The 17,452-nt window shown below is 34.8% G+C and overlaps 6 protein-coding genes across 6 annotated transcripts; 3 read left to right on the forward strand and 3 right to left on the reverse strand.

Moving 5' to 3' along the window:
- Window positions 1-2,326: 2,326 nt before the first annotated feature.
- On the forward strand, window positions 2,327-3,892 carry Tsp_10184 (hypothetical protein). The gene is made up of 5 exons (XM_003372376.1): window positions 2,327-2,378; window positions 2,522-2,570; window positions 2,821-2,990; window positions 3,173-3,688; window positions 3,747-3,892. The coding sequence occupies exons 1-5, from the start codon at window positions 2,327-2,329 to the stop codon at window positions 3,890-3,892; spliced, it is 933 nt and encodes a 310-aa protein (XP_003372424.1).
- Window positions 3,893-4,450: 558 nt separating this feature from the next.
- Tsp_10185 (hypothetical protein) lies at window positions 4,451-5,900 on the reverse strand. The gene is made up of 5 exons (XM_003372377.1): window positions 5,849-5,900; window positions 5,721-5,737; window positions 5,136-5,281; window positions 4,891-4,917; window positions 4,451-4,643 (listed from the first exon to the last, which is right to left on the reverse strand). The coding sequence occupies exons 1-5, from the start codon at window positions 5,898-5,900 to the stop codon at window positions 4,451-4,453; spliced, it is 435 nt and encodes a 144-aa protein (XP_003372425.1).
- A 182-nt stretch (window positions 5,901-6,082) lies between these two features.
- On the forward strand, window positions 6,083-7,524 carry Tsp_10186 (hypothetical protein). The gene is made up of 3 exons (XM_003372378.1): window positions 6,083-6,137; window positions 6,804-6,904; window positions 7,231-7,524. The coding sequence occupies exons 1-3, from the start codon at window positions 6,083-6,085 to the stop codon at window positions 7,522-7,524; spliced, it is 450 nt and encodes a 149-aa protein (XP_003372426.1).
- Window positions 7,525-8,666: 1,142 nt separating this feature from the next.
- On the reverse strand, window positions 8,667-11,410 carry Tsp_10187 (DNA topoisomerase 1; the record flags this gene model as incomplete). The annotated part of the gene is made up of 15 exons (XM_003372379.1): window positions 8,667-8,769; window positions 8,857-8,927; window positions 9,032-9,110; window positions 9,184-9,278; window positions 9,342-9,469; window positions 9,555-9,669; window positions 9,755-9,896; window positions 9,961-10,073; window positions 10,128-10,271; window positions 10,331-10,411; window positions 10,493-10,556; window positions 10,625-10,812; window positions 10,904-11,026; window positions 11,109-11,230; window positions 11,295-11,410. Coding segments are annotated over 15 exons (1,684 nt in total), but the record flags the coding sequence as incomplete, so codon positions are not given.
- Window positions 11,411-12,817: 1,407 nt separating this feature from the next.
- On the reverse strand, window positions 12,818-14,317 carry Tsp_10188 (hypothetical protein). Its single transcript, XM_003372380.1, has 6 exons — window positions 14,220-14,317; window positions 14,008-14,059; window positions 13,783-13,949; window positions 13,496-13,640; window positions 13,046-13,150; window positions 12,818-12,847 (listed from the first exon to the last, which is right to left on the reverse strand). Exons 1-6 carry the CDS (start codon window positions 14,315-14,317, stop codon window positions 12,818-12,820), a joined length of 597 nt encoding a protein of 198 aa, XP_003372428.1.
- A 354-nt stretch (window positions 14,318-14,671) lies between these two features.
- On the forward strand, window positions 14,672-16,555 carry Tsp_10189 (conserved hypothetical protein). The gene is made up of 7 exons (XM_003372381.1): window positions 14,672-14,887; window positions 15,090-15,134; window positions 15,312-15,383; window positions 15,415-15,591; window positions 15,664-15,750; window positions 16,191-16,241; window positions 16,469-16,555. The coding sequence occupies exons 1-7, from the start codon at window positions 14,672-14,674 to the stop codon at window positions 16,553-16,555; spliced, it is 735 nt and encodes a 244-aa protein (XP_003372429.1).
- The last annotated feature ends 897 nt before the right edge of the window (window positions 16,556-17,452 follow it).

Below are 17,452 nucleotides of genomic sequence, written 5' to 3' on the forward strand. Positions count from 1 at the left end.
ATTTTGCCCAGATAAAAAAAAGTTTATCCGCTTTAAAACAAAAAAACATAGGCAGTAAAAGAAATTGGATTTAAAATTAAAATTATTAATTTTTAATTTGTTCAAAATAATGCATCTGCTCAACGTCGAATTATAAAGGACAAAGCTACTGAACCTAGCAGCTGGCTAGGTGCACCATGTGCCGGCACGAAACGACCACAATTTCTGAGCAAGTGTATTTTTCCATATATTGCTATTTATAATCAGCTTGCATCTTGCCAAAATGACCGAACACATATATCCTGAGCAGCTGTGCTTTCCAAACGACCCTGTCAAATTGTGAACACCTGTCCAACTATATGGCCAAAATTACAGTACAAAAATACCTCCAAACAAATTACTACTGCTGCCGCTGTTGTTGTTGTTGAATTTAATAATTTCCCCCATTTCAAAAGAAACATATATTTGAAAACGATAATTTGAATGAAAAATTATAATAATAAAATTATATAGTGATCGTAAAATTTTATATTTTTATTGTTGATCACTTTCGAAGAAGATTAACCACGAGACCGGCTCTTTGATATTTTGCCGCCACACTTGTGTGACAGCACAAATGCTGGGCTGAAATGTGGAAATAAATTTCACCATAATGTGCACAGCGAACTGCCGATATGAATAAATAAATAAAGCACAAAACTTCTCTCATAGCAAAAATGCTTCGACGGATAATTAAGCTGGCCGATCGGCGGCCTTTGATCCGCATAGCATCTCCAAAACAGTTGTTCGAGCAAGCGATATCCCTTGCTGATCCTTCAACTAGCAAATTTATTATGCAAATAAAAATTTTAAATTCACCAATAAAACTTAAAACGAAAATCAAAACGGGAAACGCGCTCTAGCATCAAGTGCAAAATGCCCAACAATTATCAATAGGTATTTTTATCATTATTGTATTTTTTTAAATAGTATTTATAGGGTACGACCCACATTATTATTAACCAAAGTGAACTGAATTTACCTTGTTGAAGGTCGACAATTTTTAATAGATTTATTTAATAAAAAAGAAAAATAATGGCAACTAAACTATACACACTGACTTTTTTGTATAACAAAAGAAAATGTTCATTTTTTGTTTGATTAAAATAAAATATATACACATAGATAATATCAATTTGCATTAACAAATGATCAAAATAAGTTTTTTTGCAAACAATTAGCACATTTGTTTAATTAGCTGAGACAAAAGTCACGTATAAATAAATATTGGCTGTGATGGGACACAGCAATGGAAATTAGCTGTCTCGAACGACCTGGCCGCTGTCTGTTGGCCCGCCTCCAGAAGAGCAGCGGCCACAGTGCCGTGCGGCGACCTCGTTGACCTGTACAAGCTCAGCTATTCAGTGCCAGACTTTTGGCGGGAATTTGGCTAATGTTAAAAATTAATCCCCTCAAGGTGTCATGTCAACAGTGACAAGAAAATTCATGCTCTACACCAATGGAAAAACTACTTCAGTGACACTTCATCAAAAGAGCTACTCGTTTGCCATTTTCTGACCTGACAAAAAAAGAAGTCATCTAAGGTCATTTTTTCCAATATTCTTCCTCTTATTAACCGCACAAATGTACAATTTGAATTCACATTCTCATGTTTACTAAATTTACATTGTTCATACGAATAATTTATTATTTTATTTAATTGAATTTAATTTAAAATTTCTATTTTTGCACAAAAATTTAAATGGAAACTAATTTTTGAATTGAATATATACAAAAGGAAGAATAAATGAATAAGCGACAACTGCTGACTCATACAGGCAGTTTGTCATTTGACAGGTCTGTGTTTGCACACTAAACAGTAGACGACAAATTTAGTAAGACACTCGTTCGCTCGTTGACAGCACTTTTGTCACCCTGTTTGGCTTCAGGCTTTAGAAAGTTGTCAGAATATAATAATGGAAAATAATGATGATAATATATAAACAGAAATTATTATTCGAGAACAGTTTGTGTGAATTGTTGAACTGCATTGGTCGACAGTGTTTCATCTTCACTAGAAGAAGGGATAATTTTATCTTCACATGAATAATCATAATGGCAATAATGATAATAACGACGCGATGCTGAGGCGCTTCATCGCTATTCTGCTTAGTCGAACTGTAGACCGGTTTTACAAATACTGACGCAAAATCTCTATCTTTTACGTTTGCAATTTCAGTTAAAAACAATACACGGGCAATATTTCACAATTTAAAATTTGCATAAAATTAATAATAATTGTTATCCATTTTAAAAAGTAATGTGGAAAAAACAAGATTACGATACAATTGTACGTATGATTATTTCAATGGTGGACGTTGGTTTTGTTCTGATTGGCTACAATTCGAGTGTACGTTTACGTTTTTGCGTTTGTACCAATAAACGTCCTTCAGTTGTTTTTTTATTTGTTAATTAAAACCTTTTACCTTCGACAATGACCATTTCAGAGTCGTGCTGCAATAGACCATGCAATAATTATTATAAAAAGTATCGATTTTTCTAGTACAGGGTCAAACAGCAATTGCCGCCGTTTCATTTGTGATTATGGCTCCGTTTTATTTATTTATTTATTTATATTTAATACTATTCGAGTTTTGATTATGTTTTGCAAATAAAAGTAGTACAGATAGCTAAGAAAAAGTATTCTGTATTATGAAACACCACTGTTGGTACTACTAATACTAATACAACTGCTGTAGCTGCTGCTGCTGCTCCTCCTATTGTTGTTGTTGTTGTTGTTGTTGTTTTATTGTAATTTGTTTTTTATTTTTTTACTTTTTTCATATATTTCGCTGAATAAAGTTTTTTTTGTTTTACCACGGCTGTAAAAGCAGTTGTTGGCGTTGAGTGCACTGAGGACAGGTGGCGTCAGCAATTGGGCATCGAGCCAAGAGTGCCGATTGACCAATCAGCGTTTGCGCAGGGCACGCCATCTCCAACTGCCACTGACGGTGGTTCGGTTGCAGCTTTTCGTCAGTAGTTACTTATTTATCTGAACATGATTGACAACAGTGGTTTGTTGGTTTCAATTTTAAAGCTGTTTTGTGTGGATAGTGTTGAAATTTTTTACCAAATATTCGCGTTGAAAATCCAACCGTGCAACTTCCTGGTAAGTGTTGAAGAATGACGTGTAAGCAAATGTTGTTGTTTGCAGGTATAAAGTGCAGTCCGCATATGCCTTCTCGATCAACACCCATTTTGCCGACGGTTCTAAAGCCCGTCTCGGCTCGCAGATGCCTGTTTCCGTCGACCACGACCGCCGAAGAACGCTTCGGTTGGACGCGTCAACTTGAGCAGAAATTTTTGGATCAAGAACGTCAGCAAAGCATCCTGTGGGGTTTCGATTTCCACTATGACCGACCGTTGGAAAACGACGGCTTGTACAGTTGGGAAATGGTCCCCGAAGACCAGGTACCGGCATTTTACCGTACTCAAGTGGCGGTCGACGGGCGTAGTCGCCTATTGGAAACCGACTACTGGCGTCCCGGTACTAGATCCCGGCTGCAGCAGTCCAGAGGTTCAGAACTTGGCAACAGAAAAGGACTGAGATTATCTAGCGAACCGAGGTCTTGCTGTACGGCGTTCAGAACATTTGCCTCGGCATCACACCGTGGAAGAACTTCCCCCAATGAGAATATTCATACAGGAAGCACGCAGAGTCACATCAACAGTAATGAAATTATGATAATTCATTTTCTTTTTCAAAAATTCATTATTTTCAATTTTAGACTTTTTCCCGGTATCAAAAATGGTCGAGTCTGAAACAGACAAAAAACCACGCCGTGGACGACAACAACAGCAGCAGCAACAACAACAACACCAACAGCAATCTGACAATGGAAGTGATTCTGACGACCAGCAGAATGGCGCATGAACAAATGGATTTTCCTGTAGCTTCAAAGTTTTCGTGTGTTTGTGTGTATTTCGCTTATCATCTTACTCATCTTTGTGCTGTGAATGTAGAAAACAAAATTAGTAAAGATAAACAACAACAACAACAATAAACAACAACATCAACATCCGACAATTTTTATTTCCAAAAGAACAACTAAGACAACAGTCATTATGTGTTTGTGTGTGTGGTATTATTATTTTGTTCATTTGAATATTTTCATCTTTTATTTTGACGTGCCATGTAAAAAACACTTGGTGATTATTTGGTATGCGAAACAAACACCGAACACCGTACCTGTTCATTCGGTGATTTTTCTGTTTTTTTTTTCACAATACAATATTATTTATTCTCATCTTTATACGACTGAAATGAAAGTAAAATGTAAATTTTTGTTGTTGTTGTTTTTGTTTACTTATGCTGATTTCTTAAAGGGAAATAATAAAAAAAATACCAAAGTGAACTATTTGATATTTTTTCGTATGTTTGTTTTTGTTGTTGTGGTGTAAATTTTAAAATTAGTTCATCGGTTTCAAAAAATTATAATAAATAATATCGTCTACACAGTCGCCACAGTTTTTGACAGTTCGCGCGCGCGCCAGGATTACTCGTCGTCTGTGACCGTGGGATCGGCTTGACACGGTCATCGTGGACAATAGTCGGCGTCTGCTGTTGACCTTCTGTTGACCGGGCGATCGACGGCGCGTCTGTCTGGCTTTTTCTCTCCAGTCTACTAAAAAACTGTTTGCAATGTCTGAAATCTGATCTTTTGCGGATATTTTTTTTATATTTATTTATTTATTTATTTATTTGTTTTCATGAAACCTATTAATTACTGGTTTGTTACTTGGATTCTGTACTTTGGTGACAATTAAAATTTCAACGAGGAAATTTCTCTTAGACGGAAAATTTTTACCAAAACCAGTACCAGTGATCAGTTTTCATTTGTTATGCATAATTTGCGCAAAAAGAACAACAACAAGGAAGTTGATATTTTGGAACTTGGTCTGAAAAACAAATAACTATTGATTTAATTGAGCAATTGAATGTAATTTATCGTTCGTTTAATTTTCTATTTCTATTTAAATCACACTATCCAGGAAAAGTTGGAAAATATAAAAAACATTTTCAACTTAATCCATCCATAAATTGTTGTTTATTTTCGCACATGCTGCTTGGATGTAATAATAAAAATCAGTAAAAACATTTCAACTGAAACTTTTACAACAGCTGCGCTCGTTTCTCGCCGGCTCGTGACCAAGTCTCGTGCACTGACCAAAAGTCGACACTTGATGATGATGATGATAATTTTAATGATCCTCGAGTTAATGTGCGGCTAAACTTTGAAAATTCAGCCACATGTGAAAAATACTGACGTGATATAAATTTTAATCTTTTTTTCTTTTTAAATCTCCAGATAAACGAGGAAGTTCTATTCCAATCACATTGAAAACACTTTGCTGAACAATATAGTTTGCATGTGTGCAAATATTATTATTATACCACGATCAAATAAAACTTACTGACTTGCAATTAAAGATTAAAAATGAAAAAAAATTAATATTGTCAATTCAAAGTCAACTGAACTAACAATCTAACATGCATATTTCATTTTCATATTTCTGGGAGTACAATTTTGCTGATTTGATAATACATCTACTAAGTGCAGAAATTTTTTCCTTTATCCATTTTTCGTTTGATTCTTGAAAATCATAAAATTACAGTTAAAAATATTTCAATTTTTTCCTCAAGCCTTACATTTTCAAGCATTACGAAACAATCAATTCGTGTTTTTTCGTTTGCTTTTAACAGGCTGTTCAGCTGGATCTGAAATTTGTACCAAATTTGTTTTTGAAAAATTTCAATACTGCAAAATCACACAGTGAATGGTCACAATGACTGATTAAATGTTTTGCTTATTATTAAAATTAATATTACCGTTTGTAGTGATAATATCCGTGATAGTAGCCGGTGGAGTTATCGGTTGCATTGAACAGTTTTGTTCAACTTCGAATGCAGAAAAGTCGAACCATTCAGCAGTGAGTCGACAAGAATTCTGTTTTCCTTTCGAACATTAGCATGTAACGTGGTAAACAGTTTATAGTAATTTTCAAGTATTAGCATTCTGGAAATTGTTTCAGTGGTTAATTTGTCAAAAAATTTTCACTCAACATGGGCCATGATCATAGTAAAGCTTCCGGTGCAGGGCTACCGTGGCGTCTCAGAGGTAAGCTTTTTTTTGAGAATTTTTTAATTTATGATTTAATTTATAATGCTCTTTATATAAGTAACACCTTCAAATTGTATACTTTATTACTGACTAGATGTAATTTTTCTCTTTTCTCAGTATATAATTTGTATTTGAATATTTTACATATATCACATTTTCTCTGCATTTTTTCAACATTCAATCCATTTACATTTCTAATTTATTGTTCTTCTTGTTTTGTAAGCTATTGCTTGCTCGATGCAAATTGAGTATTCATTTATTATAAGCATTTGTGTAACTATTTATCGCGGAAACCGAATAAATTTTTAAATATTTTGATGATCACTTTGTCGAATTTTAAATTCAAAATTTTATACTATTGAAATTATCTATAAGTTTCATACTGTAAGTTTTTAATATTGCGATTTGTTAGATTTTTTGCCAATATAAAGATAAATGTTCAAATTTAGTATATCAGTCAAGTCAGATTTTTTGTTACCAGTAACAGACAGACAAATAATCGGCAATTGTAGTTTAATTTTTAAAGTAATTGTCGTAATGATTTCTTACTGTAAGTATGGATGAGCAAGTATGAAACATTGTTTGTTCATTATTTATACACTTTAGCTTTATATTTCATTATATGATAGGATGAGTGGGATTTATTTTTATTTTGTTTTAAAGAAAGTGGAACTGATAATTCACGATCGAACACTAGTCGAGTTGTTGTTGTCAATACTGGACAACCAGAGCAGTTGGAATCTGAATTTTTGACGAAATTAAAAGTTTGCCACAAATGAAATGAACTTTTTTAATTGGAAAGAATAAAAATGCAGAGATGTAATTTTTTCAGGAAATTCCAATATTTTATCCACTTTCAAGAGGGAACGTTACTTCCGCAGGGACGAAAAGTTCCATAAATGTGCCAAGAAGCAAATTGAGCAGTTTGCCAATGTTGCGCGCAGCTCAGAAAGTGCAGCATCACCTTCGAATAAATGCTGAACTAATTTCACTGAAGCAGTCCGCGCTGAATTCGGCCATGAAAGACGTGATGAGCAATTTTTCTTTTTTTTCCCCTTCCACTCCAAGCGAGCAATGTTAAAATTTTCAGGTCGATTCGATGTTGAGCAAATTGAGGCCGTATCCGGTCATCAAATTTAAACAATTTGCTCGGTTGAACGGTGATCTTTCACAAATTGAAAATTTGTACATGCAAGTCGCTTCTATCAGTTCGTTGTTGAAAGAAGTGGTCAGCTTGGCTGACCGGGTGAACGCTTTACTGCCTGAGCGAAATCGACTGCCACCGTTGAGTACGTTGATCCGTACCGAAGAAGGCACCGTTGACTTAAATGGACCCGAAGAGCAGACGGTGATCGACATTTCCGCCAATGACGATGCAGCTTAAATTGTGATTATGCAAATAAATTTACACGATTTTCTCTGGCTTTTATTTTGTTTTTTTTAATGTTGCAGTTTTTGTGTTTTTTTGCTCAATCACCATCATTTGTATTGTGATCGTGAATCAGTCGTACTGGGAAGTGAATAACAATGAATGATCAGTTTTGCAATTTGTTCCGCATTGGTGAATCATGATCTTCTTCTACCAATTTTACCATCTGTTTAACAGAATTGCGAATAATATAATAATAATAATAATGCAGTCAGTGTTAACGGACTCTGTGGTCGTGCAATTAGCAGCAGCAAAGTATATATATCATCAGTTTTACACATCAGATTACACTGCATCTATCCACTGAGCTGGATACACACAGACACACACATTTGTAACATAAGCAAGCATGTAGTAGCCATTAAACTATTTTTTATTCATTCATCTCTGAAAGTATTCATTCATTCCTGTAAATATTGGTGCAAAAATGCACTTAATAATGATTTCCTTGGTTAGGCGCGAGGAGCAAAACGGATAACAAAAAATTACTTCACATTAAACAAAAAAGTAATGCTCCAAAATATGACTGACAAGAGAGAGATAGAGAAAAAAAGAGAGAGATAGGTTGGGATAGCAAAAATAGCGATCCACACAATCAGAGAATTTTCAGCTGAAGTGAATTCCGGCTGATCAACAATTTTAATCCCCTAGCCGTTTTATTCCACATAGATGATGAAAATGAAAAAAGAAGAAGACGAAAGAAAAACTTTATATATATATAAATATATAAAGTATAAATATATTTACGTTAAGAAACAACGGACGGCAACGTTGTTCTAAAATGAACTTTTTCCTTTCAAAAACAGTTCAGTGTAATTCTCTATAATACTTGTATCTTTCTTTCATTTTCTGCTTCGGCTACGATAATAATAGTTTCATAATAATAAAAGAAAAACAGAAAAGATTCCGTTAATACAATATGCGTCCAACAGCAATGATAATAAAGTCATGACGAGACAGTGCGAACGGAGGGAATAAAGTTAAAAACAAAAGAACAAAACATCATTGAAAAGCAGGTGTGGTAGGTTTCAGTGGCATCGTAGATGGATTGGCATGTCAGCAGTAATCATATATTTAAATATAGATATGGAAATTTTTCAAAATACAAATTCTGGACCAGCCATGTCGATTGCCCAACGAAATTTTTCTCGCTGAGTCCTGTTGTAAATCTTATCAATTGGCACATCCCATTTTTTGCACCTATATGATAAAAAAAGAAAACACGATGAACAATATCAGTTCAAGAGAAAAGTTCAAAAAGTGGACAAGTGTTTTTGTATTAATTACCAAGCAACTGATATCCTTGGATCAAGATAATTCAATTTGGAAGTGCTGAGTGCAATTTCTTTGTTTTCTTCCTACAAAAAAATTCCAGAATAAACAGAATCGCGATTAAGCATGCTTTGTTTTTTGTCGACCGACGCATTAATTACACACACAATCGATCGTATTATTTACAAACCTTGTCCGTGGCACGAACTTTCAATTTCAACAATTGCTCTTCTGAACGATGAAGATTCTTCTTTTTCTGTTCCAAAACTCTACAAATAAGCAGCAATAATTCTGCTACAATGGCAACAAGCTTCTGCTGGTTCATTAAAATCTTCCACTCACTTTTTCGTCTTTGCGGTTCCACTTGCGTTGTGCTCCGCTTTGGCGCTTTTTACCATCTTCTTCATCTCTTTGATTTGTTTCTCTTTTTCTTCAATCTTGAAAAAAACCAAAAAAAAAATACAATACTGATTTCTAAAATAAAAAGAAAAGTTAAAAACCTTTTTTTGGATATTTTCCATCTGTTTCCCGTGGGTTTTTGGAACAGATCGCTGATGATTGCACAGAATCGCCACTTGACGATTTGCACGATTGTACGCTAGCAAACGTTCGGCAGTATTCGTATCCCCTGTTGACAAAAATATGAATAATAAGAATATTCCATTTTAAATATGAAAAAAATCAACAACACGAATATCCGTGCATCGTTTTACCTTTAGTTAACAATTCCAACTGCTGCTGTAGTGTAATGGACGCATTGTACGTTCGGAAAACTTTCGCAGTCAAGCCGGGCATCAAATTTTGCAAATGCTTGTTCAATGTCGCGGTCTGGAATGAGGAAAAATAAAATAAAAATAGAACAGCAATGCATCAACAAACAATCAGCTAATCGAAAAATGTCAAAAATGCTTACATTCAGTCTGTCGAAAAGATCATCATCTGGGGATTTATGTTCCATGAAAATCCGCAGGTTCTTGAAAACCCGACTCTCTACCGGAACGCGATTGTAATAACGAATACTATCTTTTCCGAGGAAATCAAACTCTACGACGTTCCTTAAATTGAAAAATAAGAAAGGAAAAAAAAATAAAAATTGCATTATAAGAGATCTTGTCGTACTGTTGACCATCAAGCTCTTTGTGTAGTTTAATGTGTTCACAGCGCAAAGAACAGCAGCCCACTGTGTCGGCAGTTTCGTTATCTTCCTTCTCATTTCCAGCTCTCAGTGCCAACTGAGCAAAAGCAAACGATAAATAATAATAATAATAAAATATACGAATGCATACTTTGTCTATAAAATACAGGGCAACGGCACGTTGGCGGACTTTCATTTCTTTGGATTTCCAATCGTTGCGATATTCGCTTCGAATTTTTTCGACAACATCTTTCAGTTTTCTTGCCGTTTCGTATTTTTCCCAATCTTTCTCGCCCTGTCCAACAAATCAGCAGTGTAATATTTAAATGATAAAATAATCTATGGGGCAAATACTTTGATCTTAGAGCTCGGATTCAACATCACGTATTTGTTGCTTCCCATGATGTTCTCAGTCCAACTGGCAAGCCAAGTAACCTAACATAATGGACAAATAAATGTCAATATTTTTTCCCACCTTGCAGATTAACTGAAGAACAAATGAAGAAAGCCACTTACTGTATTATCGTAACGAACCTCTTTCCAACTGTGACCAGGAGGTGGTTCAGGCACTTTCGCATCTCTGAAACAAATTCGATCAAATTTAACTACAAAAGTGAAGACAACAACAGCAACAACAACCATCCGTACTTGCTGCAATTGATGATCACATCTTCCGGTTGAATGCGACGCTTCAGTCGGCCCATTTTTGGATGCGTACCTCGACCACGAAACAGACCTGGTGGTTCAATTTTGTAATTGCCAATCTTTTCCTTGTGGCCATCCACGACAGCGTATCCATAAATTAAACGCTGCGCTTCTTGTTCATCTTTCAATTTCTGTCAAAATGCACACATTGCAAAAATGAAATATTCCATTTCACCCACCACCAGTGAAAATTAGAATATTATTATTAAAAAAAATAACTACCTTTTTCTCATCTTTGCTAAGTGCTTTTCTTTCTTCTGACTTTTTCGTAAAGTATTCGTTCATTTCACGAAAATTACATCTACTCAAATCTGTAATTATTTCACGTTCTTTGGGATTCATCATCTGAAAAATGACCGAATGATTGCAATTTCCACAACAATTGACCATTCAAACAATATTAAAAAAAAAAAATATATATACCAACCTTTCTCCAATCGTGGAAAAAGTTTGTATTGAACACATCTTTGGTCGTGTATTCGTGATCAAGCATTTTGCTGTAAAATGTGGCTACTTCTTCGGCTCCTTCCGACAATTTCATCGGTTTACCTGAAAATAATGAAAAAACAAATTGAATAATATTAATGATGATATTACTGTTGTAACAACGAACCGTCATAGTAGAAGTTCACCGACGATGGCAGTGGTTCATAAGGAGGAGCAAAAACGGGCCCCTTGTGTTCAAGAAATTTCCATTTAACACTATCGTCTCGTTTTTCTTCTTCCCACCTCAAAATGATAAGATCATTTTCAATAACATTATTCACATACACTCTCTATTATAATATACATTTATGAACAATTCAAAAATAATAATAATAAAATTGGAACTCTTTTAAATTATTTCATTATAAGAGGAAAAAGAAAATGTAATTAAATTAAAACTGACCATCGCCAAACTTCCGTTTCCTGTTCCTCTTTTTTCACTCGTTTCCCTTTCTCTTGTTTCACTTCCGACACATTATCGGTTTTATTCTTCGACGCTTGGTCTACTTCCTTCTCTGATTTGACTTTTCTTTTCCCTTTGAGAGGTTTAATAGGCTGCGGTTCAATTTCTTTAATTTTCACTTTCTTTTTCTTGAAATAAAAAATGAAAAATATTAATAAACAAATTAATTAATTAATTAATTAATATTCACTAACCTGAACGGAAGAAGATGTATCATCATCTGTTTTACTTTTTCGCTTTTTTGATTTCGACTTTGGCAATGATTCTTCACATTTAACACTTCTGCAAAAATAAAAAAAATCAAATGAATAGCACACATTTTAATTTTTCAGGTGAAGCAAAAAATATTTTTTATTTTTAAATTCAATTTTCGACAGAAAAGAATTTTCATCACAAAAATGCCATTACTGATCGATGGCCAACGTGCAAACAGATCATTGACAGATGAAATATATATATATATGTATATATATATATATATCATCAGCTGAGCGTCATATGCATGCAGAGTTGTTGTTCGCAGGAGAAATTTTTCATCTGCATCAATTTAAAAATCAAACTAATTACGTCAGCGTTGCTTCATTTCCTCCAACTCAGCCGTGAGGCTATTTGTTTTTTTTCCGGCTGAACAACGAATACAAAATGCAAAATTTTATAAACAGCAAGAAGAATTTATCCGGAAAAAAACGCATAATTTCATAATGAACATTTCTTTTTGGTTTAAATAAATATAAAATGATATTGGAATGGGAAAGCTTGCATTGGGGGGGGGGGGGGACAAAATTCACCTCAGCAAATGCAAATAAATAATGTCGATTTGCAAATAATATTATTATTAATATTCACCTGCGTCGTCTTGTTTACCAGTTCGCTTGATAAATTTCTATTTAACGCAAAAACAACTCGACTAGATTTATTTCAAAATTCAGGAAGTTGCAATTAATTCATTCACATTTGAAATTTATTTGCGCTGCAATTTTTGAAACACCACTGCGCGCTTGCCAATTTCTCCATTCAACTTCAACAACCGACCGACCGACCGACCGACCGACCACACGCAACAGTTATTTCAGTCAATAATCAATAATTGAATAGAAATGTTATTCCAATTAATCAAAAATCGTTGACAGATATCAATATTCAGTGTAAAAGGTTAAAATTCCATTGACAAAAATCATCAGCTGTGCTCATAACGTTCCCATTCCACCACTTGTGCACTGCATCAAAAAAAATTTTTTTGATATATAAATTTAAATCGTTTAAACAAAAAAAATTGTATTTAACAAATGACAAAATATCTTAAACAGCAAAAAAAATTCAAAGAATATTTACAGCTGACGAAAATGTTGTCATCTGAACACATGATAATTTGTACTTGAATGTCATTTTAAGGTATTGTGAACTTGCCAACGTACTAGGTTGGTGGGGAGGAGGACAGTTTCCGAATTTGTGGGTTGGATTTGTCGTAAATATTTAGAGGAGTTTGTCAAAAAATTGCCATCCTCTGAACACTGGGCCAACTGTTTATAAGATGCTAACCATAAGAACAAAAACAAACAACCATTCTGTAACGTAAGAAACAAGTTGAGATAAAACAAAAAAAAAGACCGTCTAGTTCAAATCGCAAAAGCAAATAGATATTTTCTTGTCAGTTGCCTGAAAGGATCACTACCGTTTTTATTAATTGAAAAAACACCATGTTTTACGTTGTTGTTATTATTAGATTAGTTCCAAATTGGTGTAAACAACATAGCCACTAAGTAATTCCGCCTATGCATACACGCGAATCCTCGCCGCTGACGAGATATGTCCACCGTAAATGGGCAGAAAAAGCATCAAGCTATTAGCATAGGAGGAAGAAAAACGGGAATTTTAATTTTCTCTGTTCTAATGTTCCAAAATGGACAGGCAGACACCCGAATGAATAAAGGAAACATTTCGCACAGCTGAAAATGGTCGATAAATTGAGGTGGTGCAATGGTGACAATATAATCAAGCGACGACGTTGAGCTGTTCAATCGATAAAAAAAGAGAAAGAAAAATTTTTTTTCATTTCTCTTCTAATTCTCAGTCGAAAATTTGGCAAGCTTTTCAAAGTGGAGAAAAACAAAAAGAAAACAAACAAGGCAATTAAAAAAATAAAATGTCTTACGTCTCGGCTAGTTCTGGGGGAATTTGTTGCTTTCGCGCATTGAATTTCGCATCTTGCGGTTCTTGCTTCACTTTGACTTTAATTTTCAGTTCAGATGAAGAAACAATTAAGCCGTTCCTTTGTGTCGAATCGTCGACGCTAGACGAAGCAGTCCAGCATGTGGATGTCTTGAGAAGAAAAAAAAATGAGCAACTTTTCCTCATAATACTCACGTCCGAAATATACCGTAGTCTGTCCTGAGGACTGTTGTTCCGTTTCCGTCTTCACTGTACACAATCTGCAACGAACAAAGCAATAAACAACAACAGTAAAATAATAAAAAACAATAATAATAATTAAAGAAATAAGTGTGGACGAATGAAAAGTGAAGAGTATAGTCGTATTAATATTATTGATCAAGTGAAAACGTGGAAAATTGACCAAATTGGACTGCTTACTTCTGTTCGTGGTCACTCTGCTGGCCTGGATGCGATGTTATTCTGTACACGTCGCCGTTCTGCGAACGGAAAAGAGACTCTCCTTCGACTGTGGTCATCTGTTGTCACAAAACTGACCGTGAAATATTACAAATCCGGTGCCAACAATCGTGAAAAAGTAAAAAAAGGAAGAAAAAAGCCGAAAAAACGGAAACAACAACGAAGCGATAAGAAACGGCGCAGCTAATAAAGCAGAGCGACGTCGACGGAAAGTGCTACAGCAAAGACGACGACAATTGGGTAAAAAGCTCTGTTAACAGGAAGCGATAGCAGTTAATAAATATCAGTCACAGTGTTCCACAAATTTCGCCCAAGGCTCAACACTGCAGGCCTGTTGAATAAACAGCTTGGAGACGCAGATCGGAAACAATTTTCTCTGACGACGATTGCTTACCAACTGAACACAAAGCCCGATGTCAAAATTTACAGGCAATGCGAATGGTCGCTTTGACAGGGGTGGTGGAAAACGAATCCGGCTAGCGCACCGAGCCCGAGACGTCACTGTCAATAGTGAACGCTGTTTAATAAAATTGAACCTGATTTCTTCATACGGTTACAGTAAGCCTAACTGGTACGGAGGGTCGCCGAGGAGCGTTGAGGGCAAACAAAAGCATGGCACGCGTGCACCTGTCACGTCTCGTGCGCTATTGTCAAGCTCGTCGATTGGACACTGTATCGAATTTGCCGAAATCGCACGATGAGGTCAAGGCTGTGATTGGCAGCGAACTGCAATACGACACCATAACTCACACTGGTCAGGTAAGATAAAAGAAAAAACGAAACAACAATTATTAAAAAAAAGTAATCATGATGAAAATTTTTCATCATCAGTTTCTCCCACCCCTTCCCCCCTCCCCGCAGCCCGCCCCCACCCTAGTATTTTTTTGTTGTGTATGTGTTTTTAACTGTTTGATGAAGTTCGTTTTCAAAATTGCAATTCATATTCTTCATACGACGAGCGTTGCATCTGATTTATTCAGATAAGCTCTCCTTGACCTGGAGATGACGATGTAACTAACAGCTGTTCTATTTTCCAACCTTGGTCCCGTCTAGCCGTGCCTGACGCCGCGCAGGGTTGCAGCAGGGTCAGCCGTTGTGGTGGAGGAAAATATTTCCGCATCCGATGTTAAAATTGAGGAATATTTTCCCATTGCAGGCGTGGGATCAGTATGACCGCCGCTTGGGACGTTTCGAATACGGCAGCAAGTTGGTGAATCCGAACGTGGCAATGGAACTGATTGCCAAAGTGAAGCCGGTCGCTAGCAAAGAACGAATTGTACAATGCGACGGAGGTGGAACGGCCCTGGGACATCCCCGAGTGTTCATCAATTTGGTTAGAAGCATAACAGAGAGAGAGAATAAAATATGTTCTTGTGTTTTTTTTTGCATTTAAATCTTTTTAAAGGACAAACCTGGAAATCACGCCTGCGGCTACTGTGGCCTGCGTTTCTACAATGAAAATGTACCTTCGGATGGCAGTGAACAAATTGAAGTTTGAACTGAAGCAAACAACTGGTTGAAACATTTTGATCTATTTTTCTTTTACTTATCATTTTTTACATTCACACAATAGAGTTTGACTAGGTCATGAATAAAATTTGAAAAGTTACCTCATAAAAGTAGTGATTATTGTATTGAGTGATGATAATTTATAATTTGCAATTGGAGTCAAATGAAAAAATTCACAAGATTTATGAAATACGATTCAAACTGATATTCAAACAGACTTCAATCACAATCGAATCAACAAGGAAATGGAATAAAAATTAACGTTAGTTGCATAATTTATCAATTATTAAATTTGATTTGAAAAAGAAAAGTTGCATCACGGAATCAATGAAAAAGAATATAACCTAATTTAGAATTTAATAAACAAGTTCAGATGAACATTAATTTTTTGTAAATGTAACAAATTTAAAAATAACTTTAAAGATTGGTCGTATATGTGTATTAAAATTAGCTCAACGTGAAACATGTCACGCAGTAACTTGAAAGCTGATGATGTTGCTTTATGTTTCAAATTGTGCGCATTAATTTTGACAGGAAGTGATTTGAAATGATAACAATTGATTGATTTCGATCAGAGCGCAAATATGAACAACTTTTTTTTCCATAAATAAAAACTCTGAATAAAAATAACCATTTTGAAATGAATTGCATTGCAGAAGGAAAAATTGAACCGAATTATTCAAATATTTCTTCCACTGCAGACGCAACCTATTTTTGCACGACCAACGAGAAATGCATTTCACCGTGTTTGTACACATCAATTTCAATATCCGTACATTGAAAATTGACAAACAAAAGTACAGTAGTCCTGGACGGTGTCGCATGCGGGCGACGAATGAATTCGAATGAAAAATACAATATGCAAAAAAAAGTAAAATTCGAATGAACAAACATTGAATAATATTTTTCTTTTGTTTTACCATTGAATCTGGTTTGAAAATAATTTTATTGAAATAAAGCAAATTTTCTTGCTACAGTCTGACAATTTTGCCCCGCCCACGTTACAAAAGTTCAATTGAATCTGCAGACACAAAGTTGTGCGCATTTTCACACATGGAAAAAAGAACATTTGAAGAAAATTATTTTCGACAATAAAATCATTCTTTTCGAATCGATGAAAAGCGATAATTAATAATTAATACATTGAAGCAAAATGAACAAATGAAAAGCCAGTTTGCAATTCATACGCATCAAAATGCAACAAGACGAGACGGAAACGAAGAAAAGTTGATGTAAATTTTATCAATATCATCAACGGCCATTCTTCTCGCGAAATGTTTATCATCATTGTTATGACAACGAGTTTCGTACGACGTTTATAAAAAACAAAACAAAGAAATGTACGATATATAGATATATTTGTACAAGATGTGTTCGTGTAAAAGTTATTATTTTATTTTTATAATAAACACAGAAAAAAAACTGATAAACTATTTCCGTCCTATAGTTGAAACAATCCATTGATTGAGTAAATTATTTTGATGGGATTTTCTTTTAATACAAAATTCTTTGGTTCAGTGACTAGTTTGCATTAAATCCACTATTCTGGTTTTCTGTTCACCGACTGACATTCTCATCTGACAGAAACACGTATAATTTTTTTTAATAAAAATCAATTCCAATTTTTCTTGGCTATTGAAAACATTTCGAATTACCAGATTTACACTATATGCGTACCAACTGAC

Source organism: Trichinella spiralis, assembly GCF_000181795.1.
Source record: "Trichinella spiralis strain ISS 195 chromosome Unknown Scfld9, whole genome shotgun sequence".
In the NCBI taxonomy this organism is placed as follows: Eukaryota; Metazoa; Nematoda; class Enoplea; order Trichinellida; family Trichinellidae; genus Trichinella; species Trichinella spiralis.